Source organism: Eumetopias jubatus, unplaced genomic scaffold (genome assembly GCF_037043125.1).
Source record: "Eumetopias jubatus isolate StellerSeaLion01/CBP00866 unplaced genomic scaffold, mEumJub1_p1.0 scaffold_94, whole genome shotgun sequence".
In the NCBI taxonomy this organism is placed as follows: Eukaryota; Metazoa; Chordata; class Mammalia; order Carnivora; family Otariidae; genus Eumetopias; species Eumetopias jubatus.
In genome coordinates, this window is record NW_028274900.1 from 630853 (window position 1) to 656907 (window position 26055).

Below are 26055 nucleotides of genomic sequence, written 5' to 3' on the forward strand. Positions count from 1 at the left end.
TATACTGGCTGAACAGGAATTGGGCAAATTAATTTAACAATGACTTTTATCAATCTAAAAATAAAAAAAATGGGGGCGTCTGGGTGGCTCAGTCGGTTAAGTGTCTGACTTTGGCTCAGATCATGATCCCAGGGTCCTGGGATCGAGCTCTCCGCTCAGCAGGGAGTCTGCTTCTCCTCTCTGCTGCTCCCCCTGCTTGTGCTCTGTCTCTCTCTGACAAAAACAAATAAATAAAATCTTTAAAAAAAAAAAGTAAAAAAATGATGTAAGGTCAGAAATGACTAATTTGCCACATTGAAGATTTTACTGTTTCTGTCTTCTGAAGATTTTTGAAATGATTTATAGCCCAATTCTCTTTTGAAATAGATATGCTATAGCTAAATTCTGGCAAAACAAACGAACAAACCTGGAAATTTAACACGTAAGCCTGACAATTCATGTGGAAGTAAGAAGATGGGATGATGAGGGAGGAACAGTCCAGGCGCCAGCAGCTTTATTAAGATCTGACTCGGTCACAAATCAGTTTACAAATCAGTAAAACTCTGATTTTTCTCATGTGTTTTCCAGTAACTCAACTCTTAGGCTTTCTGGGGTAAGTGGACACACCAGGACCAAATGCACGAATCCCAGAGAGCCATGTGGCCTTCAGGCCTGGAGCTAAGGCACCATTAGACACGATAATAAAGCTCCCCTTGCATTCATGCCCCTGGAAGAACGAATTCTTGTGCCTCTGAGGCAGGTTTGTATCTGAGATCCTCTAAGAGGCCCCAACTGACCTCGTCAGGGCTGGCGGCCTGGTAGGTGCGGTTCCCGTCGCTGAAGTCCTGGTCCGCCTCTGCGTACTCGGCCTCCGCGATCACGCCGGCTCGAGGCTCATACACGGGGGTCACGTTGTGGCACAGCGCAATGGCCTTCACAGCTTCGTGGACTCGACTGCTAATACTTTTTCTCACTTTGGGAGCTGAGGACTGGGCCTTTCTTGGTGGTGTTGAACTGGTAGCATTCCCGCTAGCTTGAGACTGCATCTGATAAAATACGAACGTCACAAAATTAAAGAGACAACGTAGTTGATACTGGAGTTACCAGCACGTGTGATTTTTATGAGTGCATCAGTGAGGGATGAGACAAGCAGCTCTTAGGGAACGGGCTCGCTCACGTGACGTGTCCGTGCTAGCGCTGTAAGCACTCGCGTCTCCTGGTCGGCACGGCTACCAAACTGTTGCAGTACTTAGAGTCGGAGGGTTTTCCTTTTCTACATTCACTTGATCCATAGCATTGGCTTGCTAAGTCCGTAATAAGTCATGTTTGTTCTCCTTGTAAAGATGGGGTGAGTTAAAGAGCAAACCAGAGCCATATACTCCTAACTGCTTTCATGTTTCGTTAAAAAGTGCTGTACCTGAAGTGGACTAAAGCTAAAAGCAGGAAAAAATACTTACGAATCTTCCTTTAATACAATAAAGGAATCCAGCCTGTCACAGCCTCTGTATTAAGAGCTAGTTTTGTGCATGACAGTAACCCCGGCATCTGACGAAAACTGATCCTCACCTCCTATTTCAGACTCTTGCGCTCCAGACGTGACTCCCCGCTCCCTCCATTTGGCTCCCCCCCGCACCAGGCTGCATTCGAGGGCGCTCGCCTCGGCCAGTAGAGTGGCCATTCCCCCCCGCTCCCGGGGGGAGGTGGAGCAGGACCACAGAGGCTCCTCGGTTACCTTCATGGCCACTTGTGACGGCCCTCCCGAGAAAGCCAGGCTCTCGCTTTTGGACGGGGCATGCAGAGCCACCGAGCCGTGACTACTCTGCCCGTGAAGTCACAGTGCTGTCTAATGAAGGGTTTGCTCGTGCAGCTCAGCAGCTGGCACTGCCTCTCCCCTGCGCTCGCCTCCCACCCGCCTGCTGCTTGCACGGCAAAGGGAGAGCGGCACGCAACACGGCTGACTCCCCTTAGGACTCTGTTTATCGATGGCTGTAGAATTTCATTTCACACAAATGCCATTAAAGATTATGCCCTCCATCACCAAATGCTTCCGGAGGGGAAATATAATCAGATTATGAAAGATTCATGTTACATTGCAGTGGACCTGGTAGACTATTATCATCTTAATAAAAAGACAGAATCTCAGGAATAAAATCAATTTTACAAAAGAGTACTATCTAACCAGCCAACCAACAGACAGCTTCGAAAAAAGATTTTTAAAAGACCTCCTCCATGGAAATAAGTATTAAATATCTGCTATTTTTATACACTGACTCATCCTTTCTGTTTCTAAATTTTCTAGAAAACAGCTTATTTGGAGCTATTAAAATCATATTCATGCATAATGTAAATTTATTTTTTAAAAACAGATTTTACCTGGTACTGTTTCGACCTAGACCTAGATTACCAGGAGAAGGGAAGACCTATTCCTTCTCCTTTTTAGATTTTCCTTCTGTTAATAAATGTTCTAGGTTACAAAATGCTCTGTATTGCACTGAGTGACATCCAACTGAAGAAAGGGCTTGGTTTTCAGTATATGTGTGCTTGTGTAAGTGATCATTACATCCAATAAACACATATGCATTAGATACTTTTCTTTTGACAGCGTCTTGAAAAGTAAAGTATACGCCGTTCTGGTAAACATTACAGAAGAAAGAGAAGGTTTTCACAAACTGAATGTAAGGCAGACAGGACACCTGAATTCGGTCAGAGCAGAAACTGCTCAGGGCGTGTGTGGCTCAGCCCCGTCTGTGGAAGTCAAGTCAGAAGTATGACCATCAATACACAGGGCCTACAGCCTCTGGGGGCGCCGCTGCCAGACGGCCCGTGGGAGCCTCGAGGCGGCAGTGGTCTGTGTACATGCGAGGCCCCGCTTCCCTGGGGGGCGGGTGATGGCACGTTTGCACCTGATATATGCTGGCCTGTTACAACGGGGGTGCCCGAACCTCACAAGAGGCCAGCAGAGAGGCAGAAAAGCAGCCTAGGGAAGTGATGGCTGGCTCTGGGTTCAAACCACAGCCTTGTGTGTGCAGCATCTTAGACACCCTGGGCTTGCAAGGTTTGGTTACTCAGAATCAGTGAATTCAAATGAGTGCAACACGAACGCTACCTGAGAACAGGCTAGGGGACCTCTGCGGCCTAAACTGACCTTTGCAGAGTGGCCTGTGTCTGCCTGCCCCACACCCTGTCATCTGTGGGAACACGTGGCCCTGTGGGCCCCATGTCAGGATCTGGCGTGTCAGGACCTTCCCGGGCCACAGACGCACTTGCAGAGCGCACGGCCTACCAAGTCTCTGGCAAACACTGTGGCTACTAGGCTGTGTATTTCCTGTTCCTGCAACTTCAGAGAGCTCCTGAAGCTCCAGGGAAAGGCCAAGACTTAGGATATACGCCCCCTGCCTCCACCCAAGGAGTCCTTATCTGATCCAGACACAGACGAGGTATTTGCAGATGAAATAACATGACATTTGAGTTTCACTTCACAGTGATATGGTGAAGGAGGAGCAGGGCTACGGAGGGAACCAGGTCTGTGGTGCATGGACAGCTGCTGAGGCCGAATGACAGGGACATAGGGCTCACGATCCCGTGTGTCTACTTCTGTTTATGGAAAAGGCAAAAAAATATGAGAAAGTCTTACTAATTATGAAGAAACCCAGAGGAACTGGTAAGAAACACCTGTGATGCAGTATTCTACTTAATAGTCTTAAAAATACTACCTATCCTGAGTAATCTTTTGGAATATTTCACTAAGAAAATTATTTAATATGAATAAATGGTTTAAGGTCATTATATCCTTTCTATTATTTTACAATATAGAAATGCTCATTCAAAATTGTTCAGTGGCTCAGTCGGTTAAGTGGCTGCCTTCGGCTCAGGTCATGATCCCAGGGTCCTGGGAGCGAGCCCTACATCGGGCTCCTTCCTCGGCGGGGAGCCTGCTTCTCCCTCCCCCTGCTTGTGCTCTCCCTCTATCTCTATCAAACAAACAAACAAACAAACAAACAAATAAATAAATAAAATCTTTACAAAGAATAAAAAAAATAAAATAAAATTGGTTCAAAAACTGCTTCTTGATTTATAAATTAAAACTGAGTGTTTTAGGACATTCAAAGATGTTTGCCGATTTCCAGATCAGCGGATACAGTGGGTTCCGGCTGGTTCGACAGAGCCAGGCACTTTTGCAGGCAGCTCCCGTGCGGATGCCAATGAGCTTACCTGTGAGTATGGATTCCTGAGGTGGCTCTGGATCTCCTCCATCGTGTCTGCTCCATAAGACACAGTCCCCAGGTGCAGCCTCTTAAACACCATCTCGTTCTGGGTGAGGGTTCCTGCAACAAAGACCAGGTCACAGAGGAAAGCTCATCAACGGGACCAGGACTCCCCATCCCGTACGTGGACCTCCACGGGCCGAGCTCTCATAGCTGGGCGCCCCTCGGCAGTGAGAATGCTCTGCTCTGTAATTCCAGCAGCTAGGAATGTCCTTCCCCACTGAGGACAAGTGTCCCTCCCAGATCCCTCCGGAAGAGCGCGATAACATGAAGGGCTCTAACTACCTGAAGAAAGTGTGGCCTCTGTCTTTCAGTTCAGATGCATTGTTTGGTACAAATATAACTTCTGCCTGTTCTGAAAGAGACAGGCGTGAAACTGGAAAACAGAGTCACTACCTTTGTAATTATACTCTAGAACACTGCCTGAGAAAGACATCAACTAGTCCCAAATTAGCGTGCCTACCAGTTTTTTAAAAAAAACACCCAATTTTGAAAAATTAAGTATTTTTCATTGAACAGAAACAGATGCATTTAACCCTTAGCACCACTTGCATCATGTGGAGCAACAGAAAGGTCAGTGAGCAGGGAGGCATGTTCTCTTTAGCTGGGCTTCTGCCCGGTGAGCTGCCTGGAGGTGCTCACGTCCCTCCAGATGGCCAGGGCTCACTCCTGGGGACAGCCAGTCCATGTAGGCCAGGCACTCATGTGTGCTTGAGCATGAGGAAGTGCTTCACCCCTGGTGTGTAAGGAAGTCAGTTAAGAGAGGAGCACGCACAGGTCAATTTTATGAGATGTCTTGGGTCTGCCAAATGCAGTGAAGTAACATCATGAAAGGCAGCGAGACGTTAACATTATTTCAAAAACGGTGAATTTTCATTAAAAGTGACACATAAATTCACAATGTTACACATCTTCATGACTCTGAAAACCCTAAACATTGTGTATGTGTATCACTTAATATAAAAATGCACACACAATACACACATATGATTTTTGCTTACTGGGTTTTCTAGAAGTAAAGCAACCTGGGGAAGTGTGAACACCTGTGAGCAGGGGCGTCAGGTACAGTAACGAAAAGTGCGGTCATGTAGGCCCCCGGGCTTTTCTGCACTTACCTCACAGCTCACAGAAGGATCACCCACTGACTGATGTAATTATCAATGTGGATATGAACAATCCTATCCCCACTCAGTTAGAAGCTGGGCTTTCCACACGGTTACAAGGCACCCATAAAATATTAACTAACTTCTGTTTTCTTTGGCACATGTGATGTGGAAGATATAATAAAAAGTGTTTTCACATCTATCCATGACTCCATACACATTGGTGTTCAAAACAAAATAGCTCAGAACTCCCACTACAGGACAGGAAGGCTACGTTAACATGAAGGAAAATCCGTATTTCATAACACTGTTTCAGAGACTGTTTTGAATAACCTTCTTACAAGAATGGATAGAATACATACATTAGGGTCTCATAAATTTCAAAGAGCAGCTCTTCTCAGGGATGCTGATCAGTTTTAGAAATTTTGCTTTTTCAAAATTCTATTTAGCCCGTTTAGTACCTCAATTAAATGGCACCTAAGTTTCCTGAAATCAAAATTATGTGAGAAGTACAGTTTAAAAGGGTTTCCTGGTTATGTCATCCTCATTAAGTAAAGCAGAATTAATTAAAATAGTTTAAAGAATGTAATTAAAAACAATTCAGCTTCCAAATGAAATAAGGAAGTTCTAGAAATTATTTACATCACAGATTTGAGATGAAGACAATAGTTACCTATCATCAAAAGCTAATGAAATTGTACATTAATTCCTATTAGAATAAGCACCAAGCTCACCTCTGTTACGTGTGCCCAAATGAGCAGTTCCCTGAAAATTTATTATTTAAAAAAAAATATTTTACTCATCAGATTGACATAATTAAAGAATTTCCTGTAGACACTTTTTCCTCTGACATACACTGAATGTGAGGCTTCGAATCTACGGTGGGCTGTGGTATGAGGCAGTTTATAAATACGATGACAATAAATAATACTTTTCAACCTTTTTATTACTAAGAATTTTACACGTATGGCAAAAATAAGAATACTACGCCTGCACAGTTCCTACCAAGAATAAACTACTATTTCTTTAGGTTTGTAAACCACTGAACGCAAGTGGCAAAAGACCCTAAGCGAAGGGTGCTCTGCCCTGCTCACTGGCTCACACCGCGGGATCCGCGGGGATGGAACGGGGATGCGCCCAGTTCACCCAGTGCGAAGACCCACCGTCTCACAGTGCTGTTGCTGGAACTGGGTGGATCACTTCCGTGTTTCTTTTTTGTGAAAACTGAAGGCTGACATACACTATCTGTTTCAGGTGTACACGGCAGCGGTTCGCTATTTTTATACAAAATGCTCCCCGTCTGAGTGCGGTCGCCATCTGTCACCGCACGGCCCTAGTACAGTATCACCAGCCACACTCCCCATGCGGTACTGTACATCCCCGGGACTCATTTGATAACCGGAGGTTTGCGGCTCTCCACCCTCCTCCGCCCCCTCCCCTCTGGCAACCACCCATTTGTCTCCATGTCTTTGAGTCTGTTTCTCTTGTGTTTGGTTATTTAGATTCTGCAACTTTGGCTTTCTCGGACTCATTTCACTGAGCACCATACCCTCTAGGTCCATCCTTTTTGTCAAAAATGGCAAGATTTCATTTTTATGGCTGAGTAACATAGGTCTCTACCACCTCTCCCGTATCCATTCATCTACGGATGGATGCTTGGGATGTTTCCAGATCTCAGATATTGTAAATAATGCTGCTGCAAACATAGGGGTGGTGTGTATCTTTGTGAATTAGTGTTCATTTTGTTTGGATAAACACCCAGAAGTGCAATTGCTGGATCACATGGTGATTCCTTTTAATGTCTTGAGGAACCTCCACACCGTTTTCCAGAGGGGCTGCGCCCGCTTGCGTTCCCACCAGCCGTGCACGGCGGTTCCCCTTTCTCTGCATCCTTGCCGACACCTGTTGATTTTAGCCACTGTGACCTGTGTGAAGGAGATGTATCATCGTAGTTTTGATTTGTATTTCTCCCACGATTAGTGATGTTGTGCATCTTTTCATGTGTCTACAGGTATTCTTTGAAAAAATGTCCTTTCAGATCCTCTGCCTATTTTTAAACTGGGGCGTTTTAATTGTTTGATACTAAGTTGTCTAAGTTCTTCATATGTTTTTGGATATTAACCCCTTACAGGATGGATGACTTGAAAATATCTGCTCCCATTCAATAGGTTCCTTTTTCATTTTGTTGATGGGTTTCCTTGGCTCTGAAGAGGCTTTGTAGTCTGATGAAATCCCATTTGATGGAATCCTGTCTGTTTCTTTTAGCTTTTGTTGCTCTTCCCTGGAGAGACAGTTCCAAATAAATGTTGATAAGGCCGATGTCAAACAGATTACTGCCTGTGTTCTCCTCTGGAACCTCTGTGGTTTCTGGTCTTCAGTCCTGGGTTCATCTTGTGTGGTGCGGGACAAAGGGCCGGTTTCCTTCTTCTGCACGCTGCTGTCCAGCTCTTGTGGCACCACGTGCGAGGACACTGTCCGCTCTTGCCCTCCTCGTCCTGCCTTCGTTGCCCATTTACGGGTGCGGTTTTTTTCTGTTCCCCTGGTCTGTGTGTGTGTCGTGCTGGGGCCACACTGTTAGGATTCTCTGGCTTTGCAGACATTCTAGGGTCTAAGGTGTCACCATTCCCAGATCTCATGGTGCCCAGCTCCACCCACTCTTCCTCTAGGATGGTTGTTCTACCCTGTGGACGCACAGCCTTGGCCTCCCCTTCCGCCACCTGGCCCGCACGCCCCCTGACCAGCAGCACCCGCCCCTGCCGGAGCGCCCCCTGAGCGCCTGACTGCGGGCACTGCCGCCCCCCTGCCGCCCACCCCCTCACCGTGAAACACCGGCTGAGGCTGGCGAGGGGGTCCACAGGCACGCAGGCGGAGGCGGGTGACGGAGCTGCCCCACACGCCGCCCTCATCATGCTCCGTCCTTTCTGCCAACCCTCAGACCTCCTCACACCAGCCGCACAGGTGTGGTGCGGGGGCTCTGCCGCGGCTACATGTACTCTGGGGCCCTCACCGCTCATCCCGACTTGCGAGACTCGGGAATGGCTTCTGACCTCCTGACTGGTGCCACCTTCCTAGAATAAGGACCCTTCATTCTCCTCCCTCCCTCAAACACAACCAGCAATGTCCACCGTCTACATGAAATGTCAGCTGGGCAGTGCACTTCACGGCTGCTGGGACCTGCCAGGCCCCTGAAATGCTAGACGATTACAGAATTAGAGCTCTCCAGTTTAGAAAATAGCAACTACCAGGAATCTCAATGAAATGATAGGAAAAAATAAGAAACATATGCATTTCATAAGAAACAACTCTAGTTTAAAGAAAAAACTGCTACCTCACAAGGAAATGTGTGATTCCTCCCCCTGGGTGGCATGCCTACCACAGGCCTTTCTCGTGTCCGCCAGCCTCCTGAGTAAGGGCTGCTGGCCTCTCTTCTGACTTCTCCTGCAGCAATTCTGGATTCCACAGCGGCACAGGGGGCTGCCCGCATCCCCCGCCTGGCACCCCACTGGCCGTCCCTGTGTTGAGTGGCGCAGGATCAGACCAGTGCCCGGCACCGCGCAGCATATCAGCTTCACGTCACCGTCATGTGTGGATCTGCACGGCCAGCATGGCCATCAAGATGCAGAGGCGTCCCATCTGCACCAACATGGTCCTCGCCTGCATCCGTGGCCACATCCATGCCCTCGCCCACCCCTAGTCTGGCACGACCCATCAGTTCTTCACCGCGCTGATTCTGTTTGTGACAATGGCCGTCCAGGCTGCCCGCCCAGCAGACATGAAAGTCCGACCCTTAGCCTTCTTGGACTCCATGCTGGCCTGGGAGCTGGGTCATCTGGACAGCCAGGAGAGGTTGGAAGTCTAGGGTCCCCACTTGGTCTTCGGAGACAGAGGGTGGGGCCTTTGCTGAGCACAAATGGACAGGGAACACTGTGCAAGCTGCTGCTGCACCATGCGCTGACTGGACACACTTACATGTGGCCATGGGATGGCCACCGCCGTGGTAACTCCTCCGTCCGTCACATCATCACGGGGCCACGTGTGCTGTGCTTTCTCCAACGGCTGGAATGGAAGCGTGAGTGTTCCTGTCTTGCCAGGCTGCTCCTTCGGTCACAGAGAGCAGCTCTTCTCGGCCTGTCTGTGCCCACTGGCATTTCTGCATCGCTGGCTTCTCCAGGCCCCAGTCTGGGCATGAAGCGGAACACCAGGGAACTGACTGCTGGTCCTCCTGATGGGGCGAGCCTGCCTTCCTCCCTCCCCGCTCACAGTCTTCTTGTGTGCGCTGCACGTAGCACGTCAGGTGCACGGTGTGCTCAGCAGGACAGACAGGGAGAAGAACATCCACTCCATCGTTCTGGAATTGGAGGCCTTCATTTATATTAAAAGTTGTAAATACTTGTTGTACCTTCTCACACCCTGGGATCACCTAGTTTAGGTATATAACCTCTTCCAACTTTTCCACTGGTAGAGACAAGTATGCATTTATAAACTATTTTTTCACATGACTACACACAGGGGTATTCCACGTTATTTTTAGGGGGTATACCATAAACCCAGTATGGTACACAAGGTTCTGCTGGATCTTCCTCCCAAACACGGATACTCAGATGGTTTAAAATTTTTTGTTATCACCAAAAAATGCAGCTACAAAACCATTATTTATGTGGGGTAGATTCTTAAAGATGAGATTTCGGAGAGTACAGTTTGAATTTACATATAGGGCCATGCCAGTGACCCACACGTTATACTGACCAGGATGCCTTCCGCCCACATTGGGTGCTCAGCAAGGCCGTCGACTGGCATCAGCTCAGAATCACAGAACTGTTCAGAGGCACTCGCCCTAAATTATGTTAAGATTTGACAGTTACACATTTACTTACCTAGTGATAAATTTACATTTATACTGGTCTCCTTATGTAAATTCTACTATCCATATATACCTTTTTTTTAAAAAAGATTTACTTATTTATTTTGAGAGAGTGAGAATGAGAGAGAGAGAGAGTACAGGAGAGTGGGGAGGGTAGAGGGAGAAGCAGTCCCCTCGCCGAGCAGGGAGCCCGATGCGGGACTCGATCCCGGGACTCCACGATCATGACCCGAGCCGAAGGCAGTCGCTTAACCAACTGAGCCACCCAGGTGCCCCTATCCATATATACCTTGCAAATGCTCACGTTCTTAAGAAGTCTTGAGACTACACACTGTTATAATAAAACATTTTGGTTTTAAATGAATAGTTTTTCTTTGAAGATTGCATGTATTTTACATCAAGGCAGCAGAGTGGGTAGGACCTCCAAGGTGCCCATGAGATTAGGTCTCCTGCTCCACGGCCTCAGATCAACAGGGTGGGGATGCTGCGTTCAGGCTGGGCAGTGGCTCTGTGTCTGACTGTGTGCATCCCAGCAGACCCTGAGCACTGCTGCCCACTCACCACCTGGGAGATTTTAAATCCTGATACCCAAGTCACAGCCCCTTATCACCTGGACCAGAGTGCCCGGGGAGAGAGCTGGTCTCTACACAAGGCAATGGTGGTTCCACGCAATATCTGGAGTGTGGGAAAAGGAAGGATCAGCTTCAGAGAATTAAGAGGAACGTAAACCCCACACTCCTGTGCCTCGGTGTTAAGACACCACGCTTCCAGCAATCGGTCCCCCTCACGTTGATTCTTTCCCTTCACCATTGAGTATGCTGTCAACTGGATCAGGGCCAAGACACCGAAGAGACAAAGCTCAGTGATGGCTGCTTGACCTCGCTCCCTTTCAAACGCACTTCCATGATCACCTCAACTGTACCGTGTGTATGAGAACTATGTTTATTTCACGCTTGGTATCAGCGTGTCCTCCTCCCACACTCTCCACTCATCATGGAAAAAGGAATTGAAACACACGATTGCCTCCATTGCCAAGGCGGTGACATGATACTGCTGTCCAACAAGCACGTCCCCATGACCCAGCGTGAGCGAGCCGTCCCAAGTCACAGCCAGCCTGTCTGGGAGAGGGTGTGGGCACGCCCAACTCACAAACCCAGACAGCATGTGAACAAAGGCGGGGGCGAACACACGCTTACCACGAGTTCACAGTCCGCACGACGTAAGGAATACAAAAGTGCATCGAAGTAAAAAGTATGACAAAGAAACCCAGACCCCTTGGCTGCATCAGTACCGCACGCAGCAGACAACCAGCCACTGGAAGAAACCTGCTACGACACTTCACCGAAGACACAGGAATGAACAGGACGTGCGCAGAGGGCACAGGTCGGACTGCGTTCTCCTGCGTCTTCTCCAGGACCCGGGGTCACACTGGCCTCTCCAGCACCAAAGATTCTCCTAAAGCAGTACTGCAGGAGACCTCCTCCTCACGCCGGAGGAGACATTGATACGTGGAGCACGGCAGCACGCATGGCCTCTGGCGTCTGTAAGCTCGGGCACCTGACACTGGGGATGCCTCTGCTCTTCATGCACGTGCTGACTCTGTCAGGTCATCAACCTCTGCTTCCCAACGGCAAGATTAGGAAGTAATTCTAAGGTTCATGGAATTAAATATAGTACTAAGTATAATGATTGAATGACAGTTTAGTTTTATCAAGGCAAAATATGCCTAAGCACCTGATTTAGCTACATCTCGTCCTTCATTAAGCTAAGTGTAATATCACATATTTTAACGTCCCAAATGTTGGCAAGGATGTGGAGAAAGGGGAACCCTCCTACACTGTTGGTGAGAATGCAAAGCTGGGGCAGTCACTCTGGAAAACAGTATGGAGGTTCAAGATGTTGAAAATAGAGCTACCTTACAACCCAGCAATTGGGTATTTACCCAATTACTAAATACCCCAAATACTTTGGGGTATTTACCCCAAAGATACAGATGTAGTGAAAAGAAGGGGCACCTGACCCTCAATGTTTATAGCAGCAATGTCCACAATAGCCAAACTGTAGACAGAGCCCAAATGTCCATCGACAGACGAATGGATAAAGAAGACGTGGTCCATATACACAATGGAATATGACTCAGCCATCAGAAAGGATGAATACTGAACATTTACATCAATGTGGTTGGAACTAGAGGGCATTATACTGAGTGAAATAAGTCAATCAGAGAAAGACAGTTATCATATGATCTCACTGAAACAAGGAACTTAAGAAACAAGGCAGAGAATCATAGGGGAAGAGAGGGAAAAAATCAAACAAGATGAAACCAGAGAGGGAGACAAACCATAAGACAAACCTCTTACCTCTAGGAAACAAGTTGAGGGTTGCTGGAGGGGAGATGGGTAAGTGGGGGATGGGGTAACTGGGTGATGGGCAGTAAGGAGGGCACGTGATGTAACGTGCACTGGGTGTAATATGAGACTGACAGATCACTGACCTGTACTTCTGAAACTAATGTTATATGCTAACTGATTTTAATTATAAATGAATAAATAAAGAGGAAGGGGAGGTTTGGCAGAAAGATACAGGATGCTGACACCAAAGGACAGAAACGGAAACAATTACATTACTGTTTCTCAACCAGATGAAAAAGTTTTCTAGCTAGAGCCCAAGGCTGGAAAGCACTGAACAAAAAAGCAGAAGACGCTTTGTTACGTAATACCCTCCTGTCCTGAAAACTGGATCTGTTGGAAAAACTGTTTTTTTTTTCTTTTTTTAATTTCCTGACTTTGCAGACTATTGTTACTTGTGGTACTTAACACGGATTTAGGAATACGCGAATATTTTTAAAAGCAGATGACAATATGTTTAGAGAAAAACCACGTGTCCCCCTGAACTGGTTTTTGGAGCCACGCACGGAGTTATTAACGGCTGGCGGTCAACGCCACGAGGCAGCCTCGGAGTGCGAGCAGGAAGCCGCGCTGCGGCGGGAAGCGCACCTGAGACACGACGGGGTTGTGTGTGGGAGGTGCGGCTGACGGTTCTTCAGACACGTACCTCATCCTGCCCTCAGGTGTGAGCCCCTCTGCGCCTCTGCCTCGGTGGGCCGGAGAGAAGCAAGGGGAACCTGGGCGAGTTTGTGGAGAGGAGGGTCTACAGACTTCCATGCTCATGCGGCTTCCCTGGAGGGGCTGACGAGGAGCTGGTCCCGCTGGGCGGTCCCGAGGATAACCAGGCGCCGGCACACGTATGCTGCTCTAGTATGGGAGCTGACCTCAGGAGAACAACGCTGACTTAGAATGTCTTATGGCCAGACGCCCGACTGTGTGCAAACGCACCCGGGACACCCTCGGGGCGCGTGCTGGAGCATCGCTCTCACAGTGCTGTGTGTGCGTACGTGTGCATGTGCACATGCGTGTACACAGGTGTACCGACTGCGGGGATAAAGCAGAACATGCAAGAAATTTCAACTACAAATGTGAGAACAAGAAGTGCCAGGAACTGACTTCCGGCAATGTGTTTTCTGTCCCAACCCGTCTGCGTTTCTTAAGGGAAATGTCCAACGTACCCCAAAGCGGACAGAATGGCATCATGTAAAGTGGCGAATGGAGGCCTCACATCAGCAAGGACCACCTCAGGGCCACGCTCCTGGGACCTGCCACTTCCTGCCTGAGCGTGTCAGCTATTAACAACAGAAGGGGCTGCTACAATAAATGTAACCCCCATGTTATCACAGCAACAAACAGCAGGAGCTCCTCAGCATCAAATACCAAGGCCAGGCCTGGTTCCCGTTGTGTTTCTACACTGTTTGCTTGAGTGTGGGTCCAGGTGAAGCCTCCTGAGCCCAAGGCCACAGTCTTCTCTGCTCTCTCGTTCTTCCTTGTAAATGAACTTGCTCCAGTGTGTTCCCTACGGTCTGGACTTGGGTGCTGATGGGCCTCTGGGCTCTGCAGACACTCTGTGCAGAGGCAGAGCCCCTCTGTCAGAGGCACATCCGCCCGCCTCTTCCTGTGCCAACGATCAGGTCCTATGCCCATTAACCCACCACAGCTTGAGGGTGGCATCTCTCTGAGTCACATGGTAGATGGTTTACTCAGAGCATCTTGCTCCCGAGACTACTGAAGACGAGCATTCTGGCATTCCCAAATGCAATACTCCATGTGGACAGCAAGTATTTTCCAAAACCAAAGGCACATCATGATTACTGCTCCGATCACAGACTGTTTCTAGACAGCAAATCTGGAGCTGTAGAGTGACTGCTATTTTATTTTATTTTTTATTTATTTATTTTTAAAGATTTATTTATTTGAGAGAGCAAGAATGAGAGAGAGAGAGTACATGAGAGGGGGGAGGGTTAGAGGGAGAAGCAGGCTCCTCGCTGAGCAGGGAGCCCGATGCGGGACTCGATCCCAGGACTCCAGGATCATGACCTGAGCCGAAGGCAGTCGCTTAACCAACTGAGCCACCCAGGTGCCCCGAGTGACTGCTACCTTAATACACTGCTTTAGCTCACTGTCCTCAGTCAGCCTGGTGATAGCATTTTAAGTTCTGAGATGAAAACTCCAACTACGCAGTTACGTTTGCTTCCTGCTGCCGTTTGGAGAACTCTCTAGAGTAATGCACAAAGACCCCTTGAAATTATGGGAGGCCACAGAGTTCCCATAGACACATACAAGCACATACTAAAATAGTAAATACACTGTTGCATTTAAAAATTTAGTTTAAAATAATTAAAAGATAACATATCCAGATTTAAACTATTTCTTTCTTCTTTTGGGCTTTGTTTACATTTATTTTTTATTTTTTGGGTTATGTTTATAAAGATTTTTATTTTATTTTTTTATAAAGATTATTTATTTATTTATTTATTTATTGAGAGCGAATGGTAGAGAGAGAGCACGAGAGGAAGGAAGGTCAGAGGGAGAAGCAGACTCCCCGCTGAGCAGGGAGCCCGATGTGGGACTCGATCCCGGGACTCCAGGATCATGACCTGAGCTGAAGGCAGTCGCTTAACCAACTGAGCCACCCAGGTGCCCTATAAAGCTTTCTATTAAGATAGATACCTAGAAGTTCTTTATTCTGGTGCTTAATGGAGCCAAAGAGAATGAAACAAAAGACAAGTTTAGAGTAGTTTCTGAAAACTCAGCAGTTTAAAAACATGATCATTTTAGGTCTTAAATGTAGGTCTGTGATCCATCTGGAGCTAGTTTTTGTGTGTGGTGTGAGGTAGGGGTCCCCCTTCATTCTTCTGTATGTGGACGTCCTGCTCTCCCTGCCTGTCAGTTGAAGGGGCTGGTCCTCCCCAGTGAGGATGGCGGCACCCGTGCTGGAATCCAGTCGACCGGCAGCGTCAGGCTTTAGTTCCTCCCGGCACACCGTCCTGGCAGCCTTATTGGAAGTCGTCTGAGTGTCCAGCTAGGGACTGATGTCCGGACTGTGGATGCCACCCCCTCGATCTCAAGGTCTGTCCTCACACCAGCACCATCCTGTCTTGATCCCTGCAGCCTGGTGGCAGGCTCTGGGATGAGGAACTGTGGAGTCCTTCCATTTGCTCTTGTCCCAAGATTGTTTACACCACTCTGGGCGCCCACCCTCCCTGCATTTCCACAGGAATTCTAGGATCAGCTTGTCAATTTCTCCAAAGAAGGCAGCTGGGATGTTGAGAGGAATCGTGTAGAATCTGTAAATCAATTTGGGGAATCCTATTGCCATCTTAACACTATAAAATACTGATTTCATTTTTTTGATGCCATCATAAACAGAATTGTGTTCTTAATTCTATTTTTGGATAGTTCGTTGCTAGCGTATAGAAATACAATTCATTTTTGTATATTCATCTTGTATCTCAAACCTTACTAAATTCATTTATTGCTTCTAACAGATTTTAGGGGATTCCTTATGATTTTCTTTTTTTAAAGATTTTATTTATTTGACAGAGAGAGACACAGTGAGAGAGGTAACACAAGCAGGGGGAGCGGAAGAGGGAGAAGCAGGCTTCCTGGGGAGCAGGGGCTTGATCCCAGGACCCCGGGACCATGACCTGAGCCAAAGGCAGACATTTAACGACTGAGTCACCCAGGCACCCCTCCTTATGATTTTCTGTTTGAAGACCATGTCACACACAACTAGCTTCACTCCCCTTTATAGCATGGATGCCTTTCTCTTCTTGCCTACCCGCCCTGGCTAGAACCTTGCTCATAGCAGCATTCTTCCAAACAGAAACAGGAAAACCTACACTAATGTCCCTCAACTGAGATGGAAATGAAATGTGGTCTATCCACACGACGGAGTATCGCCTGCAATAGAAAGCAGTCAGGTACTGAGACACGCGACAGTGCGGGTGAACCTGGAAAGTGTCTGCTGAGCAAATGAAGCCAAACACAGAAGGCCACACGGTGTGAGCTTCCACTCCTGGGAGAAGTCCAGCACAGGCAGACCGGCTGAGGCATACGGTCGACCAGGGGTCACCGAGGGCTGAGCGAGGGCAGGGAAGCAAGGGGGTTGCTGCTGTGCACCAGGTGGCCTTGTGAGGGAGCTCGGACCGCACTGACAGCACATGGTGGTTGTGCCCAACGCTGGCGCGACCTGCCCCAGTGGCCTGCCGTCCGAGTCAAACGCTGCATCTGGTACCCTCGTCCTAGTTGCTGATAAATCACGTTTTATGGAGGTTATAACAGACATATTCAAACAAATGACTATCATTTCATCAAATAAACAATGAAATTTTTGGCTCAGTTATTTTGCCATTTGGATGAATGCATCTGCATCTCGCTGGGTGAGAGACTGGGTTATGGATGCAGACGCTCCTTTATGTAGGGGCGCGTATCTTCTAACATACTAAGGTGAATCCTGGAAGGATCTTTTTAACTTTCAATGATGTTTCTATTTCACAGCAGACCCTGTAAAACGCTGAGCAGGAAAGTCAGGGCGAGTTTGAGACTTTCTACACCCTCTTGTACAGCAGGGGCGTCTAAGGTTAAGCCAGTTACTAAAAGAGTCAGTAATGCAAAACCGCTTTTCAAATCTTAAACAATTTTCATGATTTCAATCAATTGATAGGTCATACAATTTTTGTCATCTTAATTCAACTGTTAGTATGTCCCAAGTCTGAAGCTTCATGATAGGGATGGGCAGACGCCACCAGAAGGCTTCCCCGCGACCTGGCCGTTAGGAGAGCGCCAGGGACGGAAAATGTCTTTGGACAAAAGGCATGTTTTGTGATTCCTGAAGAAGGAAAATGCTGTAGCTCCTTAATAAGGCAGAGGGCTCTGGAGGACGAGCAGCAAAGCAGGTAGAGGGGAACTCAATTTCTAAGGACAAAGTCCTGCAGGCACACGTCTCAGGGCAGCGACGGAGATGATTCACAGGCAGGCAGAGGACACGTTGCTGGAGACGCAGCTGCAAAGTGTTCTGACCCAGTGTTTGGCGGGTGGCGCGGCCACACCGCAGCTCGTGCGTGGGACAGCCAGGGCGTGGCAACCACACAGAAACAAAGGAAAGTCTGCCCGCGGCACACTGGGGACAGGCCACCCACCCAACCCCATGGACTTCCAGCGCAGGATCCAGGCCGTGAGCAATGATCACGTGAGATCAACACAAAGCTACTCAGACTTTACGACGAAGCAATGAGGGATGGAAACACAACTTCTAATACCCTGCAGACTGTGGCCATATTCTTTGTTAATCTGTATTTGCTGTAAATGAGGCTTTCTCAGAAGACCGCGGTTCCCAGTACAATAGGCCTCTGTTCAACCACTGCCTGCATCAAGTGCCTCACCTGGGGTGAACAGCCCAGCACACACACAAGTGCGCGCTCCGGTCATGCACAGTGCCAGACCCTGCAGGTGTGTTGGCGCCAGAGGCCCCAGCTGTCATCTGCAGGCCAGAGAGCCTGTGCCTGGCCCCAGCTTACAGGGCCCCTGGCTTACGGGACATAACCCCCAGCTCCAGGTCTCCCCGGCGAGGCACGCACGCCATGGTCCCCTGCCCCTGCCACTGTGGACACGGCGCTTCCCGCTGCAGAGGATGCGGCCTTGGGAGCTGACACGAGCCGGGTGCAAACCGCACGGCCAAGCCAGGTAACGGGTGCTATCGACACGGTGCGCATCCTAAATGACCTGTCTCAGGGCGTGGTTTGGGAATGCTCTGTCATACAGGAGCATAAAGATTCCCAACAAAGGAATTCGCGGCTCGCTCTAACAGGCTGCAGCCGGAGCGAAGTTTTAGGATTTCCGAGCCCTCCGCAGCACCGCTCTCAGGAGCAGCCGGCGTAGAGATGGGGGCTCCCCAGCGGACTCGGTGCAGACGACCTGCCCTAGCATGCCAGCGCCGTCTGCTCATTTATCACGGCACGTCCACCATTTCTGGGCAGTGTCAACATGCTCTGCACCCTGGCAGCTAACAGATGTCCGCTCTTGTCGAATGAACTGCTTCATGTTTCACGCACTGCTGGCCACACGCGTCACTATGGCAACATCATTCATTTCAGATCTTACCGGAAACGTGCACCCCAATCAAACCTAATTACACCACACCGCTTTCTTGTCCACAAGAAGGAAACTGTAATGCAATTGCGGGACACTTCGTTCTCTGTTCTGCTGGGGCAAACGAGAGGCCGCGTGATGGACGCTTCTTGTCAGAAAGCGTATTGATGAGGCACAAGCCCGATCACGATCACACCGAGGACCGCCTTATGGGCAGGTCAGCAGCGAAAGGCTCCTCACACAGCAGCTCATTCGATTAAGCAGATGATGTCTGCATACGGTCTTACACCCCAAGTTCTCTACCCTCTGCCAAACCACCACCCCCGTCAGATCCTCTGCGATGGTGGAGCCCACCATAGTGACCACTGGGCCCCGGCCAACTGCAGAGGACCTGAATCAGTCACACGACGAGACTACTACAACACAGAGCACAGTTACTTCAGTCCCTGCCGGACGACGCTTCCCAGTAACAACAGATACGCAGCTGCGCCGGACCCCCCGGCAGGGCAGGTGAGCGCAAGTTCGAGCCATGCAGCCCTCCCGGCAGACAACACATGGCTCTGCTCGGAGGCTTGGGGGTCCCCGGAGGCCGCACGCTGCCCAGAGGTGAGGGCCCAACCCCCGTGTGCCGGCGGCCTCCATCTGTGTGAGAAGCTGGTTTCTAGACTAGTCCTACTATGTGCTGGCAGTGTGGTGACAATTACACAACTCGTCCTCAATGTCCTTCTCCTGCGATTTGGTCCGTGTGGCCTTTAGAAGCAGCCAAGGCAACACTCCCTCCTGAGTGCCCTCAGGGAGGAGGACCCGTGAAGGGCAAGTGCCCGCGGCCCCATGGCCCCAGGGCGAGGACAGGCACAGGGCTGGCACAGCGTGTGGCTCGCCTGATGTGCCGTGGGTGGCGTTCACCTTCCGATTACGGAGAAAGGGTCTGAAAAAGCTCAAGACCAAAAATTTTTAAAAACACTAAAAATGTTTAAAACTCCATGTGGCTCCAACACTAGGAAGTGGTGACAGAGGGTCCCTTCAGTGACTTCTGGAACAAAAAGGCCTTTTGGAAAATGAAATGTGTAAGATTCTCTCACTCACATATTTTATATAATGTTCTGTAATTCTTTTTAAATCTCAGAAGCCCAGATTATTTATTTTTGCTTTGTGAAAGCAGCAGAGTGAGACATGAGGAAAATGGGGTTTTACTTTATGACTCTGGGCAAAACCACTCTTCCTTATCCTGGATGGAACTCAGAATTCAAAGACAAATGGAGGAGCTATGATGAAACAAAGGAGAATGATGACCCCATCACCATTTAAAATGCATACTAAAAAGTTAGCATTTTAAGAAGAAATGATGTCACAAAATCCTTCTTCCCTTGCTGATATCACACATCCAGAGACACGGGAAGAGGAGAGAGAACCAGTCACTCTCAAGCATACTGTGTGCTGACACATGCTTCTCGTTTGCGAACCGACGTGAAATCACAGGCACCACACTTAGCTGTGTTACATGCAGATTTCAGTGGCCACGAGAGCAGGTGGGCTGCAGACAGGACAGCCCAGCCCGCACCTGCTCCCCGGATAAGCACGCCGCGCACCTCACACACAGGGCAGGAGGGGAGCACAGAATTCCGAGAGGGGAAGGCCCCAGACCTTTCTGGGTTCAACATTAAACCGTGACACCGTCATTGCTAGTTAGCATTCAACTGCAAACACTCCACAATTTATGCATTGTACTGATAACCGCTTTTGTTATGTTCAGTCTGGTTTTGTTGTCCAAGATGATGCCATGGACATCCCTGGGCTTGTCTCCTGCTGCGCGTGCGCACGTGTCTCCTTGGGGAGCAGGAGCCAGAGGGGCACCGCGGTGCGCAGGCTGTCGGGGCTCGTCCGTTCGGACAGAGCGGTGGCCACCAGGTAACGCTCCCACCAATGGTGCAGACAAGGTCCTGGGGCAGTGTGCGCCTCAGACAGGTCGGACTTTTCCACACGGGGTGTGGCACTGAGATGCCCACCCTCTCGCTTAGCTCCTGCTCAGGTCTTCAAACTTATATCCATGCAGGCTTTACACAAGTTCTGCTTGGATTTATTTCTAATTACTTTATACATTTTGCTGCTATTCTAATTGGCCTTTTTGGAATTAAGTGCCCCCACTGTTGCTGGTATGTGGAAATGTAGTTTAATTCTGACACTGAATTTGCAGGTGTGACTAAGTCCTTCTGTCATGCGGCACCCTTGCCTCAGGGCTCCGTTGGGCTTCTCTGTGAACACGCACAGATCTGTGCACTTGGGGCACAGCGTGCCTGTTTGTGCGGGACTCCGAGTGCATGCTGCTGTTCCTGGTTTCCGATTGTATTTATGCACAAGGTCCAGGCTGCTGAGTGCAGGGCTGAGCATAGCTGGGCTTTTCCTGCCGCCGGTGGGCAGCCTGACAGCCTCCCGTGCTGCCCCCCACAGACCTGTGTGCTGTAAACTCACAGATTCCCCAGGACGCTCTTCTGTGGGGTCACTTCAGGAATCTTTTTGAGTTTGGGTTTGCTTCACTCCAGCTTCTCCATCAAAATAGTCCCACCTGTCTCCCAGAAATAACTCAACCTCTGCGGAGGCACGCCTGCGTGTCTCCCACACTTTATTCTCTGGATCTTTTCCTGTCGGCTCAGTGAGGATGGGAAGGGAGAAATCTGATGGCATTTTCGCTGCCTACCTTCTTGAGTCTGAGCTCCTCGTTACTTTGGAGTTCTTCGGACTTACGAGCATCACCTGACGGGACAGCCCCCGACGTGCCATAATGACCAACCCTGACCACAACCAAATGCCGCTGGGGTGCCCGGCTGGCTCAGTCAGTGGAGTGTGTGACGCCTGATCTCAGGGTTGTGGGTTCGAGCCCCACGCTGGGGATAGAGATTACTTAAATAAAAACAAAAAAACCCACTCTAAATTAAAAAACAAAACAAAACCACGTGCCACAGGCAACTGGATTTTGACTGGAACTGCAGTAAACCTATCACTTCATCGTGAAGGCAGGCTCTACGCAATCCCGTATCTTCGCGCTGGGGACCTTGCGCTGGAGACTGCAGTCTGTCCCTTCACTGGTTTACGTCTTCCTTCACGTTTCTCTGTAAGGTCTGATCATCCTCACACACGCCCTTCACTCCCCTCACGTCGGTATGCCCACGTGTTTCACACGTGCTTGCGCTACCACGAGTGGGGCCTTCCCTCTTCCGTCCGCTTGACACGCAGGGAGCTACTTTATTATTCTGACCTGTGACCTGACACTTCATTGGTTCGTACTCTTAGCAGTTGATTCCCTTGGTTCATTATTTCATCTACAAATATTTGCTCCATCTTTCAGGCAGAGAGCTTATTTCTAGTTCTTGTCTTACTGCAACGGCCAGAATGAAACATGTTAATAGGGCGGTTAGATTTCTCTCTTTCCAGACTAAGCTTTTTCTAGTATTTTATTAAAAATAATGTTGAATTTTACTTGAGACACATTTTATCATATTATACAAGTATCCTTAGTTCTAGTTCACTAAGAATTACTATGAGATATTTTTTAAGACTTATTTATTTTAAAGAGAGAGCATATGTGACTGAGGAGAGAGGCGGAGGGAGGGAGAATCTCAAGCAGATTCCCCCACTGAGCACAGAGCCCAACACGGGGCTTGATCTCACGACCCTAAGACCATGACCGGAGCTGAGATCAAGAGTCAATGGGCAAGGGACTGAGCCACCAGGCGCCCCAAGAGTTACCAGGAATTTAAACTATGAATGAAGAAATCAGGAAGGGATTTCACCTGTTGCTAGGATTTTCACTGGATTCAGTTTATGTTTTATTTATTATGTTAAGGATTGACAAGGATTCTTTGATGGAATAAGGGCAAATAAAATTTGGGGCAGGGACCTGAGGGTGGGATAGTCACTTGGAAGGCTCTTCAGGAGAACATTACTGTCAAAAGACCAAACCCACACACATCGTGTTACATTCTTCCAACAGCTCACAAGTATCATCCTGTAATAAACAGGCAAGCAGTATTTCCTCTCCAGAAGCCGCACTAATAAAACAAAGAACGCTATGGCAGCAGAGAATCAAAAATATATAAACATGTCATTTAAATCTCTAAGGATTTAACATTTTGCTAATTCTAATGATACTGTGTTTATTCAAAGGTGAAGGTTAGTTGTGTGCCAGTGTTCAGCGGAGTCTGGAAAATCCTAAATTTGAATGACTTCAATACGCCGCTACACATGCACGCACGCACACATGCATGCACACACAGACGCGCCAGGGTCACCCTGCACTGGATGCCGGTGAGCGCACACAGGCACATGCACACCATCGTCACCCTGCCCTGGACGCCGGCGAGCACGCAAAGGCAAACATGAACCAGGAGCAGTACCTGTTTTGTCCGTGAGCAAGTACACCAGGCGCCCCAGCTCCTCTGGGATGGTGCTGGTCCGCACAACCGTGCCGGGGATGCTCTCGTCCTTCATGATCTTCCATCCATATGCGGCTTTGCCCATGTCCAAGTTCACACGCAAACTGCCAAACAAAACCGGTTCATTACAATCGTTAGCAGGGTCCAAACCTACACGATATGTTCAAACTCACGTTTTCCATACAGGCGTATTATCTTTAACCTCACGGGAACTAAGTAGGTAATACTGTATTTCAGACTTTAAAATAAATGAATTTGTTGACACTTAAGCCAACAAACCTTTTGAGGCCCCTTATCATGTTTGTAGGCGACAGTAAACAGGCTCCTCATCCTGGTCCTCCAGTGGGGCGTGCGGAGGCAGATGTGGGAGGAGAAGGTGGATGTGCGTTAAGTACCCCCGCTCAGACACAAAGGAGAGATGGTGCGTGTGTAAGGGGTTTAGGCAGCATCCCACTCGGAACAGATATTCAAAATGCATCATGACCTTGATCCGCTCATTTTACAAGAACAAACAGGATGCTCTCCTGGGACGATGAATGCCGGACCGAACACATCCTGGGAAGACTAGGCCCCTCACAATACCAGGCTCCCGAGCAGGGACCTCCCTGAGGACTGGGGCGGTGGTGTGGCCTGAGCAGAAGCACAGCGGGGGAGAGTGGCAGGAGGTGGGATCAGACGTGGCAGGGGCCAGACCATGGTGCAGAGTGTGGGTTTCACAGTCAGGGCAACGGATGAAGGGCTCCTCTGTGACCCCAGCGGCACTCAGCTCCCTGCGGGGCTTACTGACGTGCTCACTCTGCTCCCAACTTCACACACAACCAGCTTTGCTCTCGTTCACATTCAGACTCAAGACCATTCAGATATGCTTCCAATTCTAGAAAAAAATCTGTGCCTGATTGGATTTTGTCAAGAAAAGAGCAGATGTGGTATGTGATATACCTACACAATGCAGGGAAGCTGTTGACAGTCACTCATTATGACCAACACGGCAATTCATACAGATCTACCTACTAAGAAACACACCCTTGAGAAGCAACGTGGAGGACTCAGAGTCAGTGGAGAGAGTCCAATTTGTAGGTAAGTTAAAGAAAATTAAAATAATCATAATGAGCTATTTGTCCATAAAGCTCACATCTTAAAAATCCTAAGAACTCTGAGGGTCAGAAAGAAGAGTTTTAATTGACAAGTACACAGACTTCCACAGGCAGGCGGGAAGTTTTCAAGAGTTCACAGGGTGCTGCTGGGCTTGGGGCGGAGTGGAAACCCAAGGAGCACCTTCTGGGTTCATCTGCGGTGCTCTCTTCAAATCATGAACGGTTAGGGCTTAATAAAACCACTGCTATTGTCACATAGCTGTAAGAATTTGTTATTTCACGAAATACTGAGTCACAAATAAACGTCAGTGGACTATTTTTGGCTGACGGCACACACCCTCAAGGCCAGTGAACAGAGAATGCGGATAATCTTCAAGGAAAAATAAAACACAAGTTCACTTTACAGGTGAAAACTATCATAGAAAATGTATCTTCAACTAAAACTGAAATACCACACAGGAAGCAGAAGCTTGAGTTTACACGCATTGTATATTTTGGTCAAATGTTCGTATAGTTTGCTTTTTAATGTTAAAAATCTCTAGAAGCTCAAACCTCAAACACTAAGTTGACAGAGTAAGTATAATTATCATCACTATACTTAGTAATGTGCTAATTTATAGAATTTTAAAATTTAGACCTCCGCACGTCTAGTAAAGTACTTTACAGTAACATGACCTATGAACAAGAAAACATTAAGCCTACCATTTTGAGAATTACAGAGATAGATCAAAAGGTAATGGATACCAGTTCTCTTAAGCTCATTTTATTGCTAACTGACCAACTGTGATTTTGTGATCAAGAGATCCATTTCAAATGAAGTGGAAAAGCTGTCTGCCATTTTAGACAGTCACGTGAACAAGAAGGCCACGGTGGCCCTCGCTGTCACACACACCGAAACGGAGCCCCTGGACTCTGCGCAGCGTCAGGAGTGTCAAGAAGGGGCGCCGCAGCCGAGCACAAGGCTGACCGGGGAGCAGGCGCCTCCTGGGGGCTCCTTCCTGACCAAACAGTCCCACCTGGCCTCACCTCACCACCGGGAAATGTCGGAGGAGGGAACCCGAGCCCTGGAGAAACAGGAGGCCTATTTCCCTCAGTGCCACGGTGGGGCCAGGACCCCACTCAGCCCACCCGCTGCCTGCTGCATTCAGACTGTCCTGTGATACGACGGTGCAGTGGCGCTGGGCGGCACTCGGGCTCCCGGCTGAGCCAGGCCCTGCGCCTGCAGCGCTCCCCAGGGAACGCAGCCGCCCAAAAGGGCTCACACACTCCTGCCTGACTGAGGCGTATGTGTAGATCTTAATCTGAGCAAAAGAAAAGTCATTTTAATGAGAAGTTCTATCAAAAGTAATCAAAGCTTTTTCCTGTAAATTGTCATCTGTGGGAAATGGCACAGATACCGTTTTATCTGAATCTCCCCGCAAATTTTTCATTTTGGGACATCTTTAACCTCTTTTTTGGGGTGCGGAGCCCAATGTGGGGTCTAAACCCATGACCCCAAAATCAAGACCCGAGCTGAGACAAAGAGTCGGATGCCCACTGAGGAAGCCATCCAGGCGCCCCATCCACCTCTTCCTGACACACCGTGGATGGCAAGGGATGGCACCAAGATCCTCACTGGCTGCACTCTCCCAACGCTGGGCACGTGGAGGGGAACATTCAAGTCTCTTCTAGGAATCTGGACCTCTGTCCTGGGCTTGAGACCAGTGTATTCTGTTGCCTGCAGACGATCCTACCTCAGACTCATCACAGATCCCCTCTACATGAATATATACAAGGGAGGGTAACATTCCCCCTTCCTCGTCTTCCGGTGCCAGACAAAACAAAACAGAGAAATCTACTCTTT

The 26055-nt window shown here is 48.7% G+C and overlaps 1 protein-coding gene across 1 annotated transcript in view; it reads right to left on the reverse strand.

Moving 5' to 3' along the window:
- The window catches only part of LOC148161675 (putative phospholipid-transporting ATPase IIB), a 35323-nt gene extending 12113 nt beyond the window's left edge, over window positions 1-23210 (reverse strand). The window contains exons 1-3 of the mRNA XM_088020634.1: window positions 23080-23210; window positions 4192-4304; window positions 777-1025 (exon numbers count right to left, since the gene is read on the reverse strand). Of these exons, the coding sequence (XP_087876760.1) occupies window positions 777-1025; window positions 4192-4304; window positions 23080-23203 (486 nt within the window). The 5' untranslated portion in view covers window positions 23204-23210. The remainder of the gene's footprint in view (window positions 1-776; window positions 1026-4191; window positions 4305-23079) is intronic.
- Between the last annotated feature and the right edge of the window lie 2845 nt (window positions 23211-26055).